At 52.1% G+C, this 24,663-nt stretch overlaps 2 protein-coding genes across 2 annotated transcripts in view; both read left to right on the forward strand.

Moving 5' to 3' along the window:
* The window catches only part of ACVR1B (activin A receptor type 1B), a 43,259-nt gene extending 39,522 nt beyond the window's left edge, over positions 1-3,737 (forward strand). The window contains exon 9 of the mRNA XM_066265380.1: positions 643-3,737. Within this exon, the coding sequence (XP_066121477.1) occupies positions 643-768 (126 nt within the window). The 3' untranslated portion in view covers positions 769-3,737. The remainder of the gene's footprint in view (positions 1-642) is intronic.
* Positions 3,738-14,803: 11,066 nt separating this feature from the next.
* TAMALIN (trafficking regulator and scaffold protein tamalin) lies at positions 14,804-24,485 on the forward strand. Its single transcript, XM_066265407.1, has 8 exons — positions 14,804-15,152; positions 17,642-17,691; positions 18,972-19,026; positions 19,131-19,233; positions 20,392-20,485; positions 20,589-20,655; positions 21,579-21,645; positions 22,045-24,485. Exons 1-8 carry the CDS (start codon positions 14,910-14,912, stop codon positions 22,551-22,553), a joined length of 1,188 nt encoding a protein of 395 aa, XP_066121504.1. The 5' UTR covers positions 14,804-14,909; the 3' UTR covers positions 22,554-24,485.
* The last annotated feature ends 178 nt before the right edge of the window (positions 24,486-24,663 follow it).

Raw genomic sequence — 24,663 nt, forward strand, 5'->3', positions numbered from 1 at the left:
CTGACCTAGGGCAGTGGTCGGGGAACTTAATAGCCCTCAATAACCAGTGGCAGTCCACAGATGGCCTTCCATATGAGCTCTTGGCCTGACTGTAGTTATCACCTGTGTCATCCAGACAATGGCAGTGGAGTTTTTTTCTGCCTCTGACAAGATTGCTTTCAGGGGCTGGTTTTCTGCCTTCTTCACCACCCTCTGTTTCTGCATATGATGTATCTCTCCCTATCTTGCTGTGAAATTACAGCAAGGTATGTGCATGGACCAAGGTGTGTCCCTGGTTCATGTGCCACTTTTTAAAAGAAGTTATATACAGTCGCAAGAATGGGTTCTCAAACCTGACAGAAATTATTTTCAGATCACAGGCTGTTGTGGGTACTTCTTTCAAGATTACCCAGATGATGGGGAACGACTGACTAGACTTGCAGAGAAGGTCTCCCCTCCCTGGGCTGAAGCTTTCTCCTTCTGCCTACACAACCTGTCCCAAGGAAGGGCAAGCCACGGGGAGAGGGAGGCTTGCAGAGTTTCCCTAGGGCCAGAGGGGAGAGGAGATTGAGAGTCTTTGCACTGGGAAATGAGGAGGAGCCTAGGGAGCAGAAAGGTTTCCATTAGGCAAATCAAATTGACGTCCTCTGGGTCTCTGTGTAGGCGTTGCGAATCATGGGGAAGATGATGCGAGAGTGTTGGTACGCCAATGGCGCAGCCCGCCTGACTGCTCTGCGCATCAAGAAGACCCTTTCCCAGCTCAGCGTGCAGGAAGATGTGAAGATCTAACCCTGCATCCCTCCGCATACATGAAACCATGGGCAGCGAGGACTACACAGAGCTGCCATGTTGAGCGTACGATGGAGGCCTACCTCTCGTTTCTGCCCAGCACTCTGTGGCCAGAGCCCTGATCCGAAAGAGGGACAGAGCCCGGGAGACTCGCTCACTCCCTTGTTGGGTTTGAGGCACAGACACCTTTTATACTTACCTCCTAGTGGCACGGAGACTTTTAGAGTGAATGGTGTGGAGAACTCAGTGACACAACTCAAACTGGTTGTAGTGGGAAGTCCCACCAGACCCGGTATGTCTGGCGTACAGCCAGCAGTGGTGACGGGTAGCCTGGTCGGGCCCAGGTGAAGCTGAGCGTTGCCAGTGCTAAGGGGCGCTGAAGGTTTCCTCCCAGGGACCATCCCCGGCACACCGAGGTGGCCCAGAGAAACCAGAAGTGCAGCCCCCTCACAGGCAGTTCTGGGCCCTGTGCTCCACCCTCATGTGGACATCTGGAGGGACTGCCGTGGAGATGGGATCTGCCACCTGTCTGTCCAGCCATGTGTGCATGCGCCGAGGTGCGTCCCTTGTTGTGTTTGGTCCGTGCCATGCCCTTACGTTTGTGTGTCTGTGTGTGTGTGTGTGTCTGTAGGTGTGTACTTCCCTGCTTGAGCTTCCTGTGCATGTGTAGGTCAGGGGTGTGTTTGTCCTGCTGTCTCTGCGTGCTGGGCCTCTGTTAGGTAATGAGCAGAGTCTTATTTCCTGGTGCCCTTCCAGAGGTCTCCTCCCCACCCCCTACCCCCAGAACTGAGCCAGGGTGGTCCTCCTTTCCCAGCAGGCTGCTCTGCCCACCCTGTGTCAACACCACTCCTCCATTTCAGACTGTGGAACCAGAGCTGGCCCAGTAGTCCATGGCAGGCGAGGCTTTGTGGTCCAGATGTGCGGAGGGGTAGGTAGACAGGGGAAGCATTCTGGCGTAAGTCTTGGGTATCGTGGTCAGCTCAACTGTGGGCAGTGAGCGAGCCCAGGGCATTGTCCTCTGCAGCAGCAAGGAAGGGCCAAGGAGCCCAGATCTTGGGACTCAGATTGGAATGTCACATGTCTTTCATGTCCCAGGTTCTGGAAACAGCAGTGTATATTTTTGGTGGTGGTGAGTTTAGGGTGAGGAAGGGGTAGAGGGGGCAAGGAGTGGGGAGGGAGTTAGGGGTAGGAGGGAGGCATCTGCATGGGTCTTTTACTGGATTATCTGATCATGGTGGAGGGAAAATAGGAGGCTTACACCCACTTCAGGAATGCTACTAAAGGGAACAGCCTGAGCCGAATCATATTTAACCTGAGCGTAGTATTTGATAATATCTAGAAGCACGATTGTGGGTGGTGGTAGCATATCTTAGGTATATAATAACTTTGAAGCCATAACTTTTAACTGGAGTGGGTTTTTTTGTTTGTTTGTTAATTTTATTGGGAGGGTTTAGATCTTAACTTTTTTTAATATTAAGTTTTTATAAATGGAAAACCATCTCTATGTATGATTACCTCTCAGTTTGTTTTTAAAGAAATCCTTACAAAAACAACCATAAAAAAAATGCTTCAATCAAATGCACATAGCTCAATCACACTGGAAATGTCTGTCCTTGTACCTGAGCCTGTTCCCCTCTTCATGGAGAGTTCCCCCCTGCCCTGGGGGTGAGTCTCTCTTGTGTTCTGCCCCGCCCCACCCATCCCCATTTCCCTGAGTGGTTTTGGGCTAGAGCCCTATCCTTTGTGCATATGCAGCTGGTTGCACCTTTCTCCCTCCAGGCATTTATTTACTCAGCAAATGTTTGTTGAGTGCCTGTTGGGTGCCAGGCTCTGCCTTGTGCTGGGAATTGCGGCTGTGAACAAGGCAGGCTTGGGTCCTACTCTTGGAGTATTGGAGGAGTACCTGGTCCAGGTTAGTGGGTACCTGTTTTAAAACCAGAAGTTTTCATCCAGTAGTTGGTTCTGTGAGCCTTTTGAGCCAGAAATGGTTTTTCTTTAAAAGACCACCAAGGAGCAAGGATGCCCCCCACGCCAAAGAGACCAGTGGTGGGCACGAGAGCCCAATCACTGCATTCATTCTGAGCCCCTTCCTGCCCCCAGGGGAGCGTATTATGGATGCAGCTTCATAGCACCCCCGCCTCCAGCCCACCACTCTCTGCCAAAGTTTATGGAGGAGAGGGGGATCCCTTTCCCTGCTTAAGTGTCTCCCCAGTGCCCCTGGCCTTTCTATTTATTTTCCTGATGTATTGCCTTTTTCCTTGCATTAAAGGAGATCTTCCCCTAACCTCTTGGGCCAATTTACTGGCTGACTAATTTCCCTTGTATACCAATTGTGTCATCAGGGGACCTTCTTTCCCCACCTCTGCTGATCCCTCACCTCTCAGCCCTGCAGGAGAACCTGGCGGGTTCTGAGTGGTAATGGGGCTTAGACTCTTGTGCCAGCCACAACCAGCCTCTGGGATCTGCCAACACTCCTCAACCCAGGGACTCCCAAGCCACTACCTGCTCTCTAGGTGGCCCTTCTGTCCTCACCACACATGCGGTCCAGCTCCTCCACCCCTGGGGAAGACTGAGAAGTTTGGGGGGAAGCTCCCATCCTTTCTCCTGCCACTCTTAACACCAATAGTTAGGAGTTAGAGAGTTGGGGAGAAACTAGAGCCTGAAGCCGTGGTGTTTGGGCCCCTGAGGCTAACCTTGATCCTCAGGGCAACCTGCACCTCTGGATTCTGGATTCACAGACCAAGTCCAAGCCCGTTCTTAAGTTGCCAGCAAGGCCTCCGAACGGCATTCTCGGTACTTCTGTTTGTTTTTGTACATTTTATTAGAAAGGACTGTAAAATAGCCACTTAGACACTTTACCTCTTCAGTATGCAAATGTAAATAAGTTGTAATATAGGAAATCTTTTGTTTTAATATAAGAATGAGCCTGTCCAATTTCTGCTGTACATTATTAAAGTTTTATTCACAGAGTTGCTCTGGCGCCATCTGTTTTCCATCTGTGGAGTGCACCCAGCTGTTTTCAGGGGAGCTGGGAATGGGCAGATGTTCTCGGTAGTGTTTCCACCCTCCCGCTTGGCTGGGGCATGATGTCAACACTGGTGGAGCAGCAATGAAGAGAAGCTGATCTGTTCACATCAGGTCTACCTGAGACTTACTCTGTGTTTTGTGGAGGGAGGGGGCCTGGCACGTGAGAGGGAGCAGAAGTCACAGGACACCTTTTCTTGGGCTTTGTCTGTCTGTTTTGTCTTGGTGGGATTTTTTCTCTAAACAAAGAGGGTCTTGGTTCTGCTTAGTCACTCACCCCTAGTCTTTCAGGCAGCATGAGAGCTCTCCTCAGTTTTTGCTTCCCCCTCCTAGTTTGGAATATAAATGTGAATTTGGGGATCCTCAGGTGGCTCTGAGATGAGTGCCTCCAGAGGTTCCTCTGGTATTTTCAGTGTATGGGTGGGCATGAATATCTATGTCTAGGCTAAAGGAACTTGGGATAAAAGTCCTAGAAGCAGAATTTCACATTTAGGTGGGACCCTAGAGGTTGCCAGTGTACCACCCATCAGGCACTTGACTCCCCACAGCACCCATCATGTGGTTATGGGCCATGTGATTTCGAGCCTCCTGCTCTAACACTCAGGGCCACACTTGCACCTGCAGGTGTCTGTTGGGTAGACAGCTCTTCTGTAGAGTAGGGCAACCTCCATGTGACTTCTATCCATGGGCAATTCAGAGCAGCTTTCTCTCTTCCATATATGGTCCCTTGAAATACTTGAAGGCAGCTGTCATTATGAATCTGGCAAAGCTTAGCATTTCTTCAGTTAATATTAGCAAATACCAAGAACTTACTGTGTGCTAAGCAATGTGCCAAAATTTGCTTTATGTATATTAAGTGCTTTAATCCTAAAACAGTTAATGAGATTGACATTACTGTCCTCTCTTTATAGACCAGGAAACAAGGTTAGAGAACTCAAGTAAATTGCCAATAAATCAACTAGACGTAACTCCAGGGGTGGAAAAGACCTAGGGTTTAGGGCAGGGGTCTCAAACTCAACTCAGCATGTGGGCTGCAGAGCAAGATCACAGCCGTTTGGCGGGCTGCACTAGGTCTACAGAAGGCAGCTGTTACGCAACACTTTTCTCACTGCAGTTGAAAACAAAAAAAAATCAGTACAACAAGCACAATCGTACATGTAGTTTACTCAGTGTCACAAAATGACCAGAAACTGTAGTTTGCATCACAACTGCTGTTAACTAAGCTAATATCTAGCTAGGATGCTAGAGAAATGAAAAATACAAGTAGGCCCCTAGGCTTACTTAATTTTATCCAAAATATTTTGAACTTCGTGGATTAGTCTGCGGGCCGCACAAAATTGTTCGGCGGGCCGCGAGTTTGAGACCCCTGGTTTAGGGTGTCTGATTGTAGGCTGCAGCCCTTTAGCCTTTGCACCATCCATCCTCTGTGGTTCAGTGTTCTTCTCCCATGCCAGCTGCTCTCCACTGAGCCTAGCTAGAGCCTGGGGCCAGGAAGGGCATGTAACATTTCACTAGGCAATAACTAGACTCTGGTTTCTCTTTAGGTCACATAAGTCTTCCACCTTTTATAGGCGTTAACTGGCAGCACAGACTAGAACAAGACTCCCAGGCTGTTTGACACCTGCAGCTCACAGCCCATTGCTGCATCTCATGTCCTGGATTGAGTAAAATCCAGCCACCTTCTCCATCCTGTATAAGGGAAGCTGAACTCAAGTACAGGACCTCATGTTCACCGAATTAAATTTTACCATAGAACCCGCCCATTGCTCCAGCCTGGCAATATTTTAAAATTCGGCCAGTACCCAGACTTTTCCATTGTCCTCCCATCTGAGACTGTTGGGTCGTAGAAAATCAAGTAACTTACCTTTAGAAGTTGGCTATATGTTTGACATATATCCTCCATAACTCAGATTAGCTGCTAATTAAATTATCCTGCATGCTAACATAATTCTTTGATGCACAAAGATAACAGTAGAAGCCCAGGTAGCTGGCTGGGGTAGCATGGTGTTAGGGCTGTTGCATCTCTTTGATCTCCCTGTCTATTGCAAGGAAAGGTGAAGTGGCTTGTAGCTAATCTCCACCCAGTTCAAAAGACAGTCATCTTGAAGGCATGGACCTAAAATTTACTAGGCTATGGATTGCAGGTTCAACATCATTCTGGAAATCAGAATGCCAATGATCTGGTACCTCTTCATGTGCTCTTGAAGGTTACTAACAGTGTTTCACCTATGTAAGCCCCAAAATAGGAGACCTGAATTTATGTGAACAGTATCATTTGAGCTTTTTTTTTTTTTACACATTTTAAATTTTTGTTCCCCCATGCCATGTTTTCTGATCTCTGCAGTCTAGAAAACATGCTTGCTAAATACAGCCTAAAGAAAATTAGGAGTCGAGTAGCAGCATTCAAGAGGCACTCAGGAACATATGAGATATGCAGAATGAAGGTGGTGGGAGGGGAGGAAGCTTTGGATCCAGCCAGGAATGGTGCAGTAAGGTTCTCCAGAGAGAACCAATGAGATGGAGAGATGGAGAGATGGAAAGATATTTTAAGGAATTGACTCATGACTGTGGGGGCTGGCAGGTCTGAAGTCAGGCAGACAAATGAAAGCCCGGGAAGTTGATGTTGCAGCTTTGTGTCCTAGGGCAGTCTGGAGGCAGAATTCCTTTTTCTTCAGGGGATCTCAGTCTTAAAACTTTCATCTGAGCCCTGGCTGGTTGGCTCAGTGGTAGAGTGTTGGCCTGGCGTGCTGGAGTCCCAGGTTTGATTCCCGGCCAGGGCACACAGGAGAAGCGCCCTGCTGCTTCTCCACCCTTCCCCCTCTCTTTCCTCTCTGTCTCTCTCTTCCCCTCCCGCAGCTGAGGCTCCACTGGAGCAAAGGTGGCCCAGGCGCTGAGGATGGCTCTGTGGCCTCTGCCTCAGGCGCTAGAATGGCTCTGGATGCAACAGAGCGACGCCCCAGAGGGGCAGAGCATTGCCCCCTGGTGGGCATGCCGGGTGGATCCCGGTCAGGCACATGCAGGAGTCTGTCTGACTGCCTCCCCATTTCCAGCTTCGGAAAAATAAAAAAACAAAACAAAACAAAAAAACTTTCATCTGATTGGATGAGGCCCATCCAGATTATGGAAGGTAATTGGCTTTACTGACACTCCACTGATTTAGGCCCTGGCTGATTGGCTCAGTGATAGAGCATCGGCCTGGCGTGTAGGAGTCCCGGGTTCGATTCCCGGCCAGGGCACACAAGAGAAACGCCCGTCTGCTTCTCCACCCCTCCTCCTCTCCTTCCTCTCTCTCTCTTCCCCTCCCGCAGCCAAGGCTCCATTGGAGCAAAGGTGGCCCAGGTGCTGAGGATGGCTCCATGGCCTCTGCCTCAGGCACTAGAATGGCTCTGGTTGCAACAGAGCAACGCCCCAGATGGGCAGAGCATCGCCCCCTGATGGGCATGCCGGGTGGATCCCGGTCGGGCGCATGCGGGAGTCTGTCTGACTGCCTCCCGTTTCCAACTTCAGAAAAGTAAAAAAATAAAAATAAATAAATAAAAAACTCCACTGATTTAAATGTTAATCACATCTAAAACATACTTTTTTTTTTTCAGGGAGAGAGAGAGAGAGGGATAGATAGGGACAGACGGAGAGAAATGAGAAGCATCAATCATCAGTTTTTCATTGTGACACTTTAGTTGTTCATTGATTGCTTTCTCATATGTGCCTTGACCATGGGCCTTCAGCAGACCGAGTAACCCCCTGCTGGAGCCAGTGACCTTGGGTCCAAGCTGGTGAGCTTTTTGCTCAAGCCAGATGAGCCCGCGCTGAAGCTGGCGACCTCAGGGTCTCGAACCTGGGTCCTCCACATCCCAGTCCAACACTCTATCCACTGCGCCACTGCCTGGTCAGGCTAAAACATACTTTTATAGGCATGTCTAGACTGGTTGACCAAACAACTGGCATCATACCCAACTTAAGTTGGTGGGCATCCAGTGGTCAGACAGGATGGGATTAAGGAATATGACAGGTAGCCCTGGGTCTGTCTGGGAATGGGGGCAAAAAGGGCAGGAAGGTTTAAGGAACAGTTGGATAGACTAGATCCTCAACAGATTATTAAATAAGCATCTGTTGAGCAGTTGTGGTGCGTAAAGCAGTAGGCAGACTGAACCTGGTCCCTGCTCTTCAGGACAGAGGATTTACACAGAACCATCAGGTAGATTTTGTAAGTCCTGTTACAGAGTAATACATAACTTGTGCTGGAAGCACAGATGAGGTGCCTAGGGAATAAAGGGTGGGTCCCTGTCCTCCAGGGGCTCCCTAGCTGGAACCAACTATATAGTAGAGAGAGAACTATAGTGTTTTGAGTGGAGAGCTACCATAAGGGTAGGCACAGTGCTCTGGGAACACAAGCTTGGGGTCAAGAGAGGTGACCTCTACTTTGGAGTAGACATGGACCTGCTGATCGAGGAGAGGAGGAGGTCTTAGTCAAAACAAGTGTGTCCCCACTGAAAAACCACAGATATCCAGTATGGTTAAAGGAAGGGAGCCTGACCTGTGGTGGCGCAGTGGATCAAGCGGCAACCTGGAATGCTGAGGTCGCCAGTTCAAAACCCTGTGCTTGCCTGGTCAAGGCACATATGGGAGTTGATGCTTCCTGCTCCTCCTCCCCTTCTCTCCCCCTTTCTCTCTATCTTTCTAAAAATGAATAAATAAAATTAAAAAAAATTTTTTTTAAAAAAAAGGCAAGGGAGCCAGCGGTGCAGTGAGGCCACTTCTGGAGCTGTCACATGCTGAGAAGTCAAGACTTCATCTTGGGGGCTACAGTGCCGTCACTTCCCTGTGACAGATCCCTGTGGCAGGTCCCCCCAGAGGTGCTACTCTATCAGTGAATTCTCCTCGAGTTAGACTCGGTCTCCAGATTTTCCTCAACAGCATGCTTATGTGGAGTTGTCCCATAAACCTCTGTCATTCCTGATAGAGAGAATGAGCTATTTAAGGCAAGGTTCTGAGCAAGGGAGTGAGTGATGTGATCCCGAATGTGTTTGGGGACAATCACAGTGCTGACTTCAGGAGGCAGTTGCAGTGGTGGTGGCAGGAGCAGCTGGCAGGAAGGGGGACACCACTGGTAGAATGCACAGGTGTGGGGTTTGAGCAGATGCAAACAGTGAGGGAAGGCGGGGAGCTGGCCGGTTTAGAGTAAGTGGGAGAGTGGAGAGTGTTAGCCGGGTGCACAGTGCCGTCCCCTGGGAAAGGAAACCAGGGATGAGCCACCAGAGCAGCTGTTTGTCAAGAGGGTGGAGATCTGAGGAATCTGAGGCCCTGAGAACTGTGAGTTTGTCCTATCTGTTCCTGTTCTGAAATGAAGCGGGGTAAAGAAATGCACACCCTGTCCTGGGAATGGTGCTGTAAGGAAGGCTGGAGAGATCTCCCTCTGCCAGTCTCACTTGTTCAAGCTGGAAACACCTCGCCATCCCCAACCCAGGAGCTAAAATGGCCCCTGGCCTCTGGAGTGGGCAGACTCAGGCCACCCATATCTGCCTTGCCCCACCTCCCAGACCCCCTAGAATCAAGTCTGGGCTGTATAGATACCTCCCTCAGCTACTGGGCTCCTTGGGCCACAGTACTACACACAGACACTATCCTGTGGAAACTGTTGAGCTATAAGCATCCTTCAGAAAAACAACCATGGCTGCCCTGTCAGCTGCTCACCGGCTGTCCATGTCTCCCTCAATGTCATGCAACTGTGGGCCCACCCCCTCATTCCAGACCAGAGAGCCAGCTGAGTCCCAGGCCCTCTCCCTGCCACCTCCTCTGCTTAGGAGCAGTGGCAGTACCCAGAGAGGGGCCCCAGTGGCAGACTAGTCGGTGCTTCCAGTTCTGGGATGAAATGACCACTAGAACTCTGACTTTGAGTGAGACACCGCAGGGGTCTGAGCTTCTGGAGCTCTCACCCTCACTGCTGGTTTCCCTAGAGCTCGAGCAGCTTGCAGGAAGCAAGTTCCGGCTCTCCATCTCCTCCACGGGGACTGTTGACTGGTAAGTATCTGAGAAGGGGTCTTACCTTGGCCTTGTCCATTAGTCGAGCCCCTGAAGTCTGTGCCCCCAGTATAAGCCTACCCTGAGAGCTGGGAGCCAAGGCAGCTGGGGCAAAAGGAAGCCAAATTTGGGGAGCTCATTCTGAAAGGCAAGGACTTGCTCTTGGGAATAAAGTACAGATTGAGTGCAGATGTTTGAGAAGCCAGAGCCATGGGGCTTTTGCAAGGAAGCTTCCTGGAGAGGAAAAAGGAGGAAGATGCATCCTGCTCTGAGGCTGCTGGCAGTGTGCAGTATACTCCCTCCCCACAAGCTTTAAGGAGCTGCAGGAGACAGGATGAGGGGATAGATGCTGGATGAGAGACTCGGGTTAGGAAGAAGTCATGGAGGGTTGGAAAAGGCAAAGCGTTAGGGGCCTCATGTACTGTCACGTGGAGGTTACAGCACAGAGGCAGCCCGTGAATTGTCCGCCCTCCTGATGAATTTCACCTGCAGCAGGGCAGCTCTGGCTGAGATGAAAACACAACTTCCTGTGAGAGGTGTGAGATTCCAAACTCAGCGACTAAAGTGGAGCTTGGCATCTTAGGCGAACACATACCCTCTGGGGTGGGAGAGGAATGTAGGGGACCTGTGAACCAGCTGGGAGTCTAGGTGGAGTCGTGGCACCAGCCAGCCCTTCAGACTGATTTGAAGATTTCCCACCAGGAGACTCGTGACGACCACTAGAGGGCATCACCACCCCACTGTGGGGGCCATCCTCCTTGGAGAAATTCGGAAGATCTGGACGGAGCAGACACAGGTTTCTGAGCTCTCAGGGGAAGTGCCAGCAAGCTGAAGGAAATGGCCTCTGGGGTCAGGAGACCTGGGTTGTAGAGCCTGTTCTGTCACCATCTTTCCTTCCTGGGCCTCAGTTTGCCTCCTCCATTAAATGAGGATTTAAACCACACGGTAACCTTCCAGTAAGCCACATGGGTCTTCCCAACTCTGAAATTCCAGGATTTGGAGAAATGCAATGAGCCTGACAGAAATTCCATCTCCCGGGCCCACCCTCACTTTGGGATTATCTTGGGTTCTCTGCCTGGCAGGAGGAGGAAACTAGCGTGACCATCTCTGGTGGTGATCTCTCACTTGGAGGCAGGGAGGCACACTGACCTCCATGCTGAGGGGAAGTCTTGCTTCCACTGTAGCCTGAAGGAGAAATGTCTCAACAGGGCTGTCCCACACAGGTACTATGGCATCTCTTTCTCCAGGTTTTAGGCAGGGTGGTGTCGGTTAGATAGCCCTCTGAGATAGGTATGGTAGTGGTCCTTCCCAGAAGTTGTACAAGATGCCTTTTTGTGGGTCCCTTTGGGGATGAAAGTACAGGAGTGAAGAGAATAGAAACCATTGCCTCTCCTGCCTTTGCTCACCTCCCCATCCCAACCCCACCCCCAGCACAGATGTCCTCTTATCAGGAGCAGGCAGCAGATGGTCTGGTCCAGAGGTCCATCTGTGCTAATGCTTCACAATAGAATCCCATGTTTCCCCACTGACACCCCCTGGGCCCCTCAGCTGATGGCCACTTGGTGGTGCCAATGGGGGAAGTGGGAGGGAGAGGAAGGCACTAAGGGAGTGAGTTAGCTCTTAGCTCTGGGCAGCCCCCAACCTCCCCCCCCACACACACACATCTTGCCATCTGGACTTGGGTAATCATTGAGGGGTGGGAAAGCACCCCCTCCCACCCACATCTCCTGCAAGGCAGGAGCCCCAGGGGCCTGGGGGTGGGGAGAGACAGAAAGTCAAGGTGACGAGGAAGCAAGGAGGCTGAGACAGACCTGTGAATGAAACAGGAGATAGCTTTTCTTGGCTGTCCCGGTATATGTGATTACTTGTCCCTCTGTACTCCTCATGCCAGGTGTCTAACACAGCACTTGTATAGGTACCACACCATACCAGACCAAGAGCCACTGTAACCTCATTGCCTAGCCAGGACTTGGCGCGGAGCAGGGATTAAATACAAGAGAATGAAGAACTGAAGAAGACAGCATCAGAGTGCAGGCTCAGGGATCAGGCTGCCTGGGTTTGAATATCACCTCTGCCACTGAGTAGCCTAGAGCAAATTACTTAACCTCCCTGGGCTTCGGTTTCCTTATCTGTAAGGGAAGATAATAATACCTATTTCATAGGGTTGTTCTGAAAACCAAATGTGTTAATTCATGTATGTAAAAGTACATACAGAATGGCCTGACCTGTGGTGGCTCAGTAGATAAAACGTCCACCTGGAATACTGAGGTTGCTGGTTCGAAAACTTGGGCTTGTCCGGTCAAGGCACATACGGGAGTTGATGCTTCCTGCTCCTCCCCTCTTTTCTCTCTCTCTAAAATGAAATTTAAAGAAAAAAAAAAAAAAAGCCTGACAAGGCGGTGGCACAGTGGATAGAGTGTCAGACTGGGATGCAGAGGACCCAGATTCGAAACCCCGAGGTTGCTGGCTTGAGCCCAAAGGTCACTGGCTTGAAGCTTGAGCAAGGGGTCACTTGCTCTCGTCAAGGCACATATGAGAAAGCAATCAATGAACTAAGGTGCCACAACGAAGAATTGATGCTTCTCATCTCTCTCCCTTCTGTCCCTATCTGCCCCTCTCTCTGTCTCTGTTACACACACACAAAAGTGCATAGCACATGGAAAATGCTCAATGAGCATTTTGAAGATTGAGGAAGATGGGAGGTGGAGGAGACCATCAGGGACAGTCAGGGATGGTGCATTGTTTCTGGCTGATGCGGTGCTGACACCCTGTGGGGCCACCTGCTCATAGGACACCAGGCCTCACCTTCCACTTCCTCCTCTCACTTCTTATTTAAGCACCACTGACGACAGAGACTACAACTGGGCCAACCCCACCTCTCCCATGGCTTGGCAATCATGGTATCACAGCCAGCCCTAGGGATGGTCCCTAAGACAGGGTCATAAGGTGCCTGGGCTCAGCTCAGGCACATCCCTCTCCCCATGAGTCAACTTGATAGTAAGAATCTGCTGGGCAAGCAGAGGAGAGGTTTATCCAGGACGTACCACTTCCCCTCTGAGAGGACAGGCCAGAATTCAGCAGCCCCGCCCCCAATCTTCTGGGTTTCTACCCCTTCCCTTTCCCCTTGACTTGGGAAAAGGAGGCAGCCTCTTTCACCTCTGCCGGTGCAGCTGTGAAGGGGAAATCCTGAGCCCTCTCACTCCCTGGGGCTTCTGCATACTCTGTTCAGGGGCATCTCTTCCCCAGGGACCACATCCCCCGCCCTGCACAGTGCTGCTGCCTCTTGCATCTTGTCTCAAGTCTCCTGCAGCCCCCAGTATCTTCTAGAACAGGGGTCGGGAACCTATGGCTCACGAACCAGATGTGGCTCTTTTGATGGCTGCATCTGGCTCGCAGACAAATCTTTTTTTTTTACCCCTCCCCCTCCCCCTCTCTCTCCTTCCCTCCCCCCACCCCCCCGTAACCACCACACTCCTGTCCATGTCTCTTAGTCTCGCTTTTTTTTTTTTTTTTTTTTTTTTACAGAGACAGTGAGTCAGAGAGAGGGATAGATAGGGACAGACAGACAGGAACGGAGAGAGATGAGAAGCATCAATCATTAGTTTTTCCATTGCGCGTTGCAACACCTTAGTTGTTCATTGATTGCTTTCTCATACGTGCCTTGACCGCGGGCCTTCAGCAGGCCGAGTAACCCCTTGCTGGAGCCAGCAACCTTGGGTTCAAGCTGGTGGGCTTTTGTTCAAACCAGATGAGCCCGCGCTCAAGCTGGTGACCTCGGAGTCTCGAACCTGGGTCCTCTGAATCCCAGTCCGACGCTGTATCCACTGCGCCACCGCCTGGTCAGGCTCTTAGTCTCGCTTTTATGTCCCGCCAATGTATGGAATCCTGCAGTTCTTGTTTTTTTCTGATTCGCTTATTTCACTCTGCATAATGTTATCAAGATTCCACCATTCTGCTGTAAGTAATCTGATGTCATTATTTCTTCTAGCTGAATAGTATACCATGGTGTATATGTGCCCCATCTTCTTTATCCAGTCTTCTATTTTTTTACAGTGATTAAAAACCTTTAAGCAAACTCTTGGCCAATACAGCAAGAATCCATAAAAGAGTAGTGTCCTTAACATGTTCACCAAGTCCAAGTTGGCCCCATCACCATGCCAAATCCCTGAAAAATGCAACCCAACCACAGTTCAGTCTGTTAGGAGCTGTCACAGGGAGCAGGAGTCCAGGAAAAGTCCACATCCAGGAAAAGTCCGCATGGCACTGGAATTGTCACCATTTTATACTTTGCAGCTCATGTTCAAGTCCCAGTGACCACTGCTTCTAGCTGGTAATGATTCAGGTAGACTGGTCGCAGACAAATCTTTAATAAAAATAATGTTAAAAATATAAAACATTCTCATGTATTATAATCCATTCATTTCTTACTGCTCATGTTCATGGTTGCGGGTGGCTGGAGCCAATCACAGCTGTCCTCTGGGACAACACCAAATTTTTATTGGCTAATGCATAACTTACACAGGCTGTTGTATGGCTCTCACGGAATTACATTTTAAAATATGTGGCGTTCATGGCTCTCTCAGCCAAAAAGGTTCCTGATCCCTGTTTTAGAATCTTCCCCTGGGTCTCCAAACCTCTTCACAGTGACCCTTACTATCCATCCACACCAGATGTTCCCAATATCTCCAAAGCTATCCATACCCGAACTTTCAAATCCGGCGCACAAACTCCTTCACAGACCCTTTCCTCCCTCATGTATCATGGAGACTACTGGCCCCGCCCAGGGATGCCCTGTTTCTCACCCCTGTCCTCTTTAGCTAGGACCCCCCCTTGAGCACTCGGCCCCGGAGTCTTTCCCTAGCCTGGCCCTGTGTCAGGCGGCATGGGATGGGCTTCCAGCAGTGGCCCTCCCTGGGGGCGGGGCCTCTGGCTCTGGGGGCGAGGCCACCGGGAGGCCGCTCCCCGTAGGCCCCTTCCCTTGGGCCCGCCCAGCGGATCCTATAAAGGGAGGCGACCAGACCACCCGCCTGGCTGGCATCCCCGACCCGTAGCCAGCTTGGTACGCGGAGTGAGCGCCGCCTCCGAGGGGCGCCGGAGCCATGACCCTCCGCCGACTCAGGAAGCTGCAGCAGAAAGAGGAGGCGGCAGCCGCCCCAGACCCCGTCGCCCGGGATCCTCACTCAGAAGTCGCTCCGGCTTGGACCCCGGCCTCGGGCCCCCCTGCCGCAGCCGCCAGCCCTGGGCCCTGCGGGGACGAGCTGTACGCGGCCCTGGAGGACTGTCACCCCGCCGAGCTGTACCGCGCGCTCGCCGTGTCCGGGGGCACTCTGCCCCGTCGAAAGGTGCGTCCCCCACTCTCCCAGCTCCCGCGGCCCCAGCTCTCGGTACTCCCACACCCAGTGTCCCTTCCAACAGACCCCACCTGTGCCTCCTGACCCCCAACACCCCTTGCTAACCCCCACAACGTTCTGTTCTCCCACGATGTTCTCGAGCCCGCAGGCCCCCATGGCCACGTTCAGAACCTGCTGAACTCTCTGCTCGGAAGGCGTCCGCCTCCACGCCGCCCAATCTCGGGGCTCTCCACTGCGCTCCCCACGCGCCGCCACCCAGCCTCACTCCTCTCCCTCCTGAACACCTAGCATCCATCCGGCGGGCAACCCCGCCCCCGCGCCCCAGTGTCTCGAGACCTCTAGGACCCCTCGCCTGGGCTCCGTCACTTGGAGCCGGGAGGCGGAGGGCTGGCGTGGCCGCTCGCCCAGACCAGTGGAGAGTCTGAGCGTCCCGGGTGGAAAGGGAGGGTGGTGGGTCCACCGAGTCCGAGAGAGCGCTCGCCCCTCGGAGGGGACCCCTGGATGCCGTGCCCTGCGTCTGAGGTGCGGTGTGCGAGGTTCCCGGTTTCCACTCCCTGGACTTGAGCTGCGACCGGACGCGGTGGGAGGGGTCTCAGGGCGCCCGCGGGGCAGGAAGGATGCGGGCCGCGCCCGCCCTCTGAGTCTCCTTCCTCCGTGGGCTCTTCCTCTGGCCAGAGGGAAACCCGAGCTCTCAGAAGAGGGGAGTGGACACAAGACCCCAGGTTAAGGAGAGGGGGCTGGTGGCCTTTCCTTGCTCAGTCCCACTCCTCCTTCCCTGGCCCTTGGGTCCCCCCCACACACAATGAACAGCTTGTTGAGGATTTGCATTTTATGAAAATAGCATGAAAAGACAAAGGAGTCTCTCTCTCTCTCTCTCTCTCTCTCTCTCTCTCTCTCTCTCTGCTGTCCATTCCTTACTTCCTGGCCCATTTGGGAACTGTCCCCATCCCTGAGGCCAATCTTTGGTTCTGGAGAAAGAGGGCCCTTATCTTTCTAGCCTTGGGGAAGCTTGGGTGGAGGGTTAACCAGGGCACCAACCAGGAAGGCCCTGGGCTCTTTGAGGCACATGGTACAACAGCTGGTCTTGGACAGAGCTTCGTCCAAGGACCAGTAACTTAGAGAGGGACAGAGATTGTTTTAGTTTCTCAAGGGCCCTAATGAGGCAGGAGCCCTCAATTTTGTCATTAGCCCTCCCACACAAAAATAATAATAATTAATAAAAAGAACTCCCAATCTCTCTTCTTAGTAAGACTTAAGGAAATGTTTGAGATCTAAGATTGTTTTTGTACCAGAAAGCAACAAGGTCAAGGGATCCAGGCTGAGCCGGGCACAGCTGACCCCTGAAACAGTCTGTACGTTGGGGGAGGAGGTTGGCTCCTCTGTCCCCTGTCTTCCCACAGTCAGGCTGGGATTGCTGTCTGTAAGGCCAGCGGCCAGTGCCATGGCCATGCAGATTCTCATTGGATTCAAGCAGACAGTAAAGGAATTGTGGAGCCAGAAAATGGTGGGCCATTCAGTTTATTTTTAAGTCTCATAATGGCAAATGAGCAAACAGGCAGAGCTCCCAAGCCCCTCAGCATTCTGGACTCACTGGCCCCCACCAGCCTCAGCAGGGCTCAGCCAAACAGGCTCCGCCAAAATCTCTGGACTCCCAAGACCCTCAGCGCTCGCTTGTGCGCTCGCTCTCTCTCTCTCTCTCTCTCTCCACTCGCCAGCAAAACAGGCTGGGGCAAAAAAAAACTCCTTCTCTAGCAAACAATGCCCCCTCCCAAGCAGGAAGGCACTCTGCACTCTGCCATCTGCCGACCTGAGGGCAAGCACCGGCACCCTTTCACAGGCTATACACATATGGTGCAATGCAAAATATAAGCACCAATGAAAAATACAAGCGAGCAAACCTAAACACGCTTGTTTCAGACTTGAAACACATTGGTTTGCCCAACACTGTCCCTCAGACCTGAGGCCCTGACCCTAGCTCTCCCAAGCCACTGTCTGTGGCTGAGAGATTAGGGGAGACCTGAGTAGCAAGGATTCTCTGGAGTGCCTTGATAGGCAAGCCTAGGGGTCCCCTGCCCCTCTTTGGGAACGTCTGGGAGGAGCCCCTGACGTTCATCTACCTAGGCTTGGCTTGGCTTTTGGAAGTCTAGGAAGCCTGAGCCCTTGCAGACAAGCACTCCAGGGGTTGGAGACAATTCTATGTAGATTAATGAAAATCCCTGCCCCTAGCATGGGCTTAGAGGTCATGTATCTGGAACCCAATTGGACTGTTGTGTTCCTGCAGTCCAGCTATGGGGATAAAGCCTCGGAAGAAAGTCATGAAGTGATACTGACAGTGGGACTCAGCAAGTAGCTACACCAACATCAAAGCAGGTGTGAAACGGCCCAGATGAGGGGACCTCCCAGAGTAGGGCTCTCAGCATCTGCTCAAGGACAGCCCTTTTCTCACCTGCTTTTTCCTGACTCTCCATCTTCCTCCCCAGGGCTCAGAATTCTGCTGGAAGAATCTTAGCCAGAGTCCTGAACAGCAGCGGTAAGTCACCACCACCCCAACCCCTGCCCTGGTCCAAAGGGTGAGGTGCACACCCCCAAGGGCCAAGACCATAGCCAAGCTATGTCCAGCTGCTTGCGTCTGGCAGCGCCTGCTTCCAGGATCTCAGTCCCATCGTGTGGCAGCCCTTGTAGGAAGGATCTGAGGAGATGGCAGCCATCGGTGCTGATCTCAGGCCACACTCTGCCATGTCCCATCCTGCTTTGGGCCTAGCTTCTAAATGGATCAGCAGACTATGCCTGCTGGCCAGATTAGCCTGTTTGGCCCTTCAGCTAAAGTTGTTTTTATATTTCTAAAGGGTTGTTAAAATAAAAAACAAAGAACCATATATGATAGGGGCTGAATGGGCCCCCCCAAAAAGCCTAGAATATTTACTGTCTGACCCTTTGCAGAAATAGTTTGCCAGCCCTTCCAGAAAACCAAAGAGCACTGGGGTAGACACAATTTTGAGTCACCCTGCTCCCCGCCCAAACACACATAGGGTTCAAAGTGGGGAGGAGCTGTGGTTGGAGCTGGAAGTTACTACTCAGCATTTGGGGAGTATTTTGGTGAGGCTGAGGGCTGGGGACCTGGGTCTCCAGGGCCTTTCTGGGACTAGGAGATGTGATGGGGCCTTTGGCAGCTGCTTAACTCTGCCTCTGGCTGGTAGGGAAAGGGCAGAGGAAACTCTGGGCTCCCCCAGCAAGCCAGGATTTGGAGCAGCTCCAGACCATTGTGTGCAGTGGGCAGGCCTTCAGTGCAGGAAGGGGTGGCTTTGAGGCTCCCATCCCCCAGCTCTCACATCTGGTGGGTTGGCCCCACCACAGCTGGGAGGAGCAGCTGTGGCCTGGGCTAAGCCTAGTGACCAGCCTCTGGGGGGTGGGGCCAGCCCTCTTCCCTAGGCAGAGGATCAGAGGAAGCTCTAGCCTGGGGCTGAATTTGGGGCCTCAGCTACTCAGGGAGTGATACTCTGGGACTCACTAGGAGGGAGAAACTGGCTGAAAAATTCAGCTAGTCCACAAGCTCTGGGATTGGATATTCCCAGTGCCTCCCCACACTGGAGGCTGGATTGATTCTGTGTGCTGGATGAAGCTGATTTCAGCTGGGTGTGGGGAGGGACATTCCAGCAACCTGTGATGAAAATGAGTTGTCACTGGATATAGTGAACCCTAACTGGATGTTCTAGAGCAGACTCCAGCATTAGTGGAGGACCACTCTATGGGACTGCCAAGCTCCTTTTAATTCTGATAGTCTTGATGAGATGGTCCCTGTGTCTCCTGCAGGAAAGTGCTGACTTTGAAGAAGGAGGAAAACCAGACCTTCGGCTTTGAGATCCAGGTGGGAGAGGCTGGGTGCCGAGCAAGTGAGCGGTGGGAAGCCAGTCTGAGGAATGGATGGACCACACCCCAACTCAGGACTGAGGGTCCCTTTGTCTGTTACAGACTTATGGCCTTCACCACCGCGAGGAGCAGCGTGTGGACATGGTGACTTTTGTCTGTCGGGTTCATGAGTCAAGTCCTGCTCAGCTGGCGGGGCTCACAGCAGGTGGGGCCTGAGCTCAGGACTCAGGGCTCTGGGAAGGGGGTATAACCTTACTCCCAAGCAGAGGGGCCAAGAAATCTCTTCTAAAATTAATTCCCCTTCCTTATCCTACTTTGAGAAGACCAGAAAGAAGAATGGATAGATTCCAGGCTTTGGATCCAGGCAAATTTGCCATTTACTGTGTGATCTTGAACAGTCCCATCTATAAATGGGGGCAATAATACGTCCTCGCTTTAAAGTGTGGTGAAGGGGACAAAGAGCCCGGCCTGGTAAATGCTAGATGTTGCTGTTGCCATTCTGCCCCCTTGGCAATCCAGCACAGGCAGGTGTTGGGGAAGGAGCAACATTTCATCAGATCGTTTTGATATTGGGCATCAGGGCCTATCCTGCCCCTGACCTACCCCAGCTCTGGGTTACCTGTGTTCCTTCTTCTAACAAGGAAATAATGCCTCCAAAAAGAGACTTGGGGTCAGTCAAATCTAGAGTCCCAAATCCCAAGTTAGGGCAGCCTGAAACAGCATGAATTGACCCCCCAATTCAATGACCATTTTCTTCCCTGAGCCCTCACCTCGGTGCACACTTACCAGCAGCTCCTGATAGCCAAGTGGTATATCTCAACTTCGCAAAGTAGTTTCACACCCACTGTCCCCCCTGGTCCCCAAGGTAGACACAGCAGAGATCCATACCCCCTTTTTACAAATGGGAAATGAACCCTCAGAGAGAGTGGCTTGCCCTGCCGGAGGTCAGGAGGTGCAGTGGCACAGGATATCAGAAGCTCTCATGCCTGGGGCCAATGTTAGTTCTTAGCTTGGTGCTACTCATCCTGACCCCTTCCTATCTTGGCTGGGTCTTATGACAGCCGGTGGCTAGACTGAAATAACCAACCCTGGGGCAGACCAAGGTTTCTGGGAGGGCTCTGATTTGGGGAACAGAGCTTCCTGAGGGTGGAGAGAGGTTGTGGGTTTATGAGTTCCCTGGCTCCTAGGCTGGGGTGCTGGGCCTGTACAAGTTCTCCCTAGAACCATGAAGAGTGGGGTGGGGGACGTTCAGGAGTATTCTATGGGGTTATTACCCCTACCCTTTCTGGCTAAGGTAGGGGGCTAGAATTCTACTGTCATGCCCCATGGAGCAGATGTTGACCCCTCCCTTTCTTCTTGGCAGGGGACACCATCGCCAGTGTCAACGGCCTGAATGTGGAAGGCATCCGGCATCGAGAGATCGTTGACATCATTAAGGCATCTGGCAATGTTCTCAGGTATGTCCAGACGCCAGGGTCCCTTTGACGTCTGAGCTCAGCCTGTCTTGGTATTTCTGCACCCTGTAGGCTCACTCAGGCTTTGATTCCCCAACCTCCTCAGGCTGGAAACTATGTATGGGACATCAATTCGGAAGGCTGAGCTGGAGGCTCGTCTGCAGTACCTAAAGGTAAAGCAGCCCAGATGTTGTCCAGCTTCCACCCTCCTCTTCTCAAGCCCCTATCCCGCAGGCCACACTCCTTTTCAAGGAGTCATTTATCTGTCTAAACCTTTTTGTGTGTGTGTGTGAGAGAGAGACAAACTGGGGCAGACAGGAGAGAGATGAGGAGCATCAACTCGTAGTTGCAGCACTTTAGTTTTTCATTGATTGCTTCTCATATGTGCCTTGATGGGGGGGCTCCAGTTGAGCTGGTGACCCCTTGCTCAAGCCAGCATCTTTGGGCTTCAGGCCAGCGACTTCTGGGCTCAAGCCAGCGACCATGGGATCATGTTTTTGGTTTTTATTTAATGAATTTTTTTTTAAAGATTTTATTTATTCATTATAGAGAGGGGAGAGAGAAGGGGGGAGGAGCAGGAAGCATCAACTCCCATATGTGCCTTGACCAGGCAAGCCCAGGGTTTTGAACCGGCAACCTCAGCGTTTCCAGGTTGACACTTTATCCACTGCGCCACCACAGGTCAGGCAATGGTAAGCTTTTTGCTCAAGCCAGATGAGCCTGTGCTCAAGCTGGCTACCTTGGGGTCTCGATCCTGGGTCCTCCGCATCCCAGTCCGACACTCTATCCACTGCACCACCGCCTGGTCAGGCGGGATCATGTCTTTGATCCCACCAGTGACCCTGCTTTCAAGTTGGTGAGTTCACACTCAAGCCGGATGAGCCCATGCTCAAGCCAACAACCTCGAGGTTTTGAACCTGGGTCCTCAGCATCCCAGGTCTATGCTCTATCCACTACGCCCCCACCTGGTCAGGCTGTCTGAACCTCCTTTTAACCTTAAGGTTTCCTCTGCGTACTCCCTGATCCTTCAGTCTGTTCCAACATCCTGCTAGTTTCTGGCTGGCTCCTGACAGTGAGACGGTGGTGTCTCTTGCAGCAAACCCTATATGAGAAGTGGGGAGAATACAGATCCCTAATGGTGCAGGAGCAGCGGCTGGTGCATGGTGAGTACATTGGGTGTGAAGGGCAACTCGTGCCCCTACTGATACCCTCATACCTTCGGCCATGCTTCCCCCTCAGAACTATTGGGTCATTTCCCCCTCCAAAGTGAACAGTTTTGTTGAGCTACTCCTTTGGATGCAATACCACCCTGGGCTGATGCACACACATTCTTAGTTTATTCTCAGTAGTCCTCCAACTATTTGGTAGTATCATCTCCATCTTACAGTTGAGAACACAGAGGCTCAAAGAGTATTTTTCCAATCTCTTCCATGTCTTAAGTGGTCCCAGTGGGGCCCAGGGTTGTGACTTGCTCAGGGCCACACAGAGAGTTGATAGGAAGTTGCTGAGGTCACCCAGCTGTGCCCTCTGACAGTCCTCCCTTGTGTCTTCTGCCCTGGCAGGCCTGGTGGTGAAGGACCCAAGCATCTATGACACATTGGAGTCGGTGCGCTCCTGCCTATACGGGGCTGGCCTGCTCCCGGGCTCACTGCCCTTAGGGCCCCTTCTGGCTGCTCCTGGGGCCCCGCGCGGGGGTGTGCGGCAGGCTGGGGGCGACCCTGATGATGCGGTCTACCACACCTGTTTCTTCGAGGGCGGCGAGGGCGCTGACAGTCCTGTGCCTCCACCTCCACCGCCGCCACCGCCCCTGCCCCTGGTCCGCGCGCCTGGCCTGGGCCCGGCAGCCCTGAGCTCCTGGCTGGGGGCCGGGCTGAGCCGCAGTTCCAGCGTGCGCTGCGCAGGCCCCCGGGGGGGCGGAGGGGCACCGGTCTCGCTCTGGACTGAGGCTAGCGAGCAGGCCCTGTGTGGTCCAGGCCTGCGCAAAGCCAAGTACCGCAGCTTCCGTCGGCGGCTGCTTAAATTCATCCCTGGACTCAACCGCTCCCTGGAGGAGGAGGAGAGCCAGCTGTAAGGGAAGGAAAGACCTGGGAGGAGGGGGAAGAAGTATTTATTTATTTATTTGGTCCAGCCAGTACAAAAGAGGCGGGGGCAGGGAGAAAAGGAGAAGGCTGGCTCCCAGCTGAGGGGACCCCAGGAGCCCAGAGCAATGGTAGAGGGTCCTTGCCAGCCCACCTGCCCTGCTAGGTTCCTGGCTTGTCTCTGCTGAGGGGTGAGGGTGAACCCAGGCCTCGAACTCCTTTCACTCCTCCTCCCTAAACCATAGTGGGAGCTGGTGCTGGGAAGGATCAGGCAAGCTCAGGATTGGGAGAGGTTTGAGGACCAAAGACGGGGCATGCCATCCTACATCTGGTCAGTAGTAGTGCCCTATAGGGTGTCCAGGAGAATTCCAGGGGGCGGGGACCCTGTCCTATGAAGCCCTCTCCTCAGCTTTACTTGCTCCTTTTGGCCTTGGGGAGAAATGGCTTATGGTCCAGTAGTTCCCCTACCTTCCATACACATACACAGTTTCAGTTAACCAGTGGACCCCTCAGGAGGCCTAAGGTGCTGGTTCCCCTCCCTCCCTGCCTTGACCCCTAAGGGCTTGGCCCCTCCTGGGGGCCTGTAACAAAGTTGGGTCCTGCTGGGCAGGTATTCTCTGCCCCTTGTGAGACAGAAATGGGAGAGTCCAAGTGGGGTGGGGGCAGCACAGGCTGTTCCATCATTTTGCATATTGTTGCTTCTGAACCACAAACTGTATAAAATTGATGTTTTTTTGCATCTCTGTCAGCATGGTGATTGCCTGATAGGGAGGATTGTGCTCAGGAAAGCTCTGACTCCACTGTGTACCCCGCCCCCCAACACACATGTGCACACACACAAACACTATATTTTATACTTTATTTACTTGGAGCCTGCAGCCAGGGAAATAGTCTGGGGGATTTTCAATGACATGTATGGGCCTGAACTGGAGGCCCCACATTCCCTTTAGAAGTTGGACCTCTTGTTTCAGAGCGTCTTGAATCTCCCAAATACCTACATAGGTGGCCAAGTCTCATATTCAGTCCTTAACTGTCCTTGTGTAACTAACTGCTTGACACCCTTTATTCCCAGGTTCTGTGGTCTCCTCTAGCGGAGACTTGAGCCATCATAGGCCAGCTTGTGACAGGCCCAACCAGTCACTGGTTATTCTTTAATGGTTTCCCAGTATCCCCAGAATTTCTAACTCACAGGCTGGGATATCTGACCCCTATCTGCCTTTTCTTGTCCCTCTCCTCTTGGTCCCTGCTCTAGCCACCTTGTTGTAACAAGTATACTTCAGCCCCCCCTCCCCCCGAGTCTCTGTACTTGCTTCAACTGGCTCCTTCAGTCCTCAATTCTGCCTCCCAAAGGTCTTGCCACCCGGTCTGAAACACAGTCACACCCATTTGCATTGGTGGAGTTCTGTTTCATTTCCATCATACTACTCATCACGATCTGAAATTGTCTGGATTTTTATGGATTTTGTGTTTTACCTGGCTTCCGTCCCATTAGGATATACCCCATTTTACAGTGGGGCTCAGGGACCTCTTCTGTCTCAGGGACCTTTTCTGTCTTATTGCTTTCTTGTCCCATACTAGTGAATGGTAGACCCTGAATAAATACAGTGTGTGCTCAAAGCATCTCCAACTGAACTACCCAGGGTCACACAGAAAGTATGTGGAAGGACTGGGCCTGAGACTTGAGACTTGTGTGCTGGTGCTCCTCCCCGATAGGGACCCACACACAAGGAGTGGCTACTTCCTCCTCCCTCCTGTACCACTGCACTTGCCTCCTGAGCGGGCTCCCTGCTTCCTCTCTCAACACCTAGACTGTCCCTTCGCAGCAAGCAGTCAGAGTGAGCTTTCCAAAAAGGAAATCAAATCGCAACCCTTCTTTGCTTAAACTCATTTTGGCTTCCCCCTGGAATAAAAGAATAAAATCCAAACTGTTTTCCCTGGCTTATCTAACATGTTTCTGTGGGTTGACAGCAGCTGCTTGGGCCCAATAAGTGCAGTGTGTACAACATCTACCGTATTACCCCATGTATAAGATGCACCCTTTATCCAAGAATTTGGGGTCTAAAAATTGGGTGCATCTTATAGAGTGGTTGTAGATTTTTTTAC

This window comes from Saccopteryx bilineata, chromosome 1 (genome assembly GCF_036850765.1).
Source record: "Saccopteryx bilineata isolate mSacBil1 chromosome 1, mSacBil1_pri_phased_curated, whole genome shotgun sequence".
Lineage (NCBI taxonomy): Eukaryota > Metazoa > Chordata > Mammalia > Chiroptera > Emballonuridae > Saccopteryx > Saccopteryx bilineata.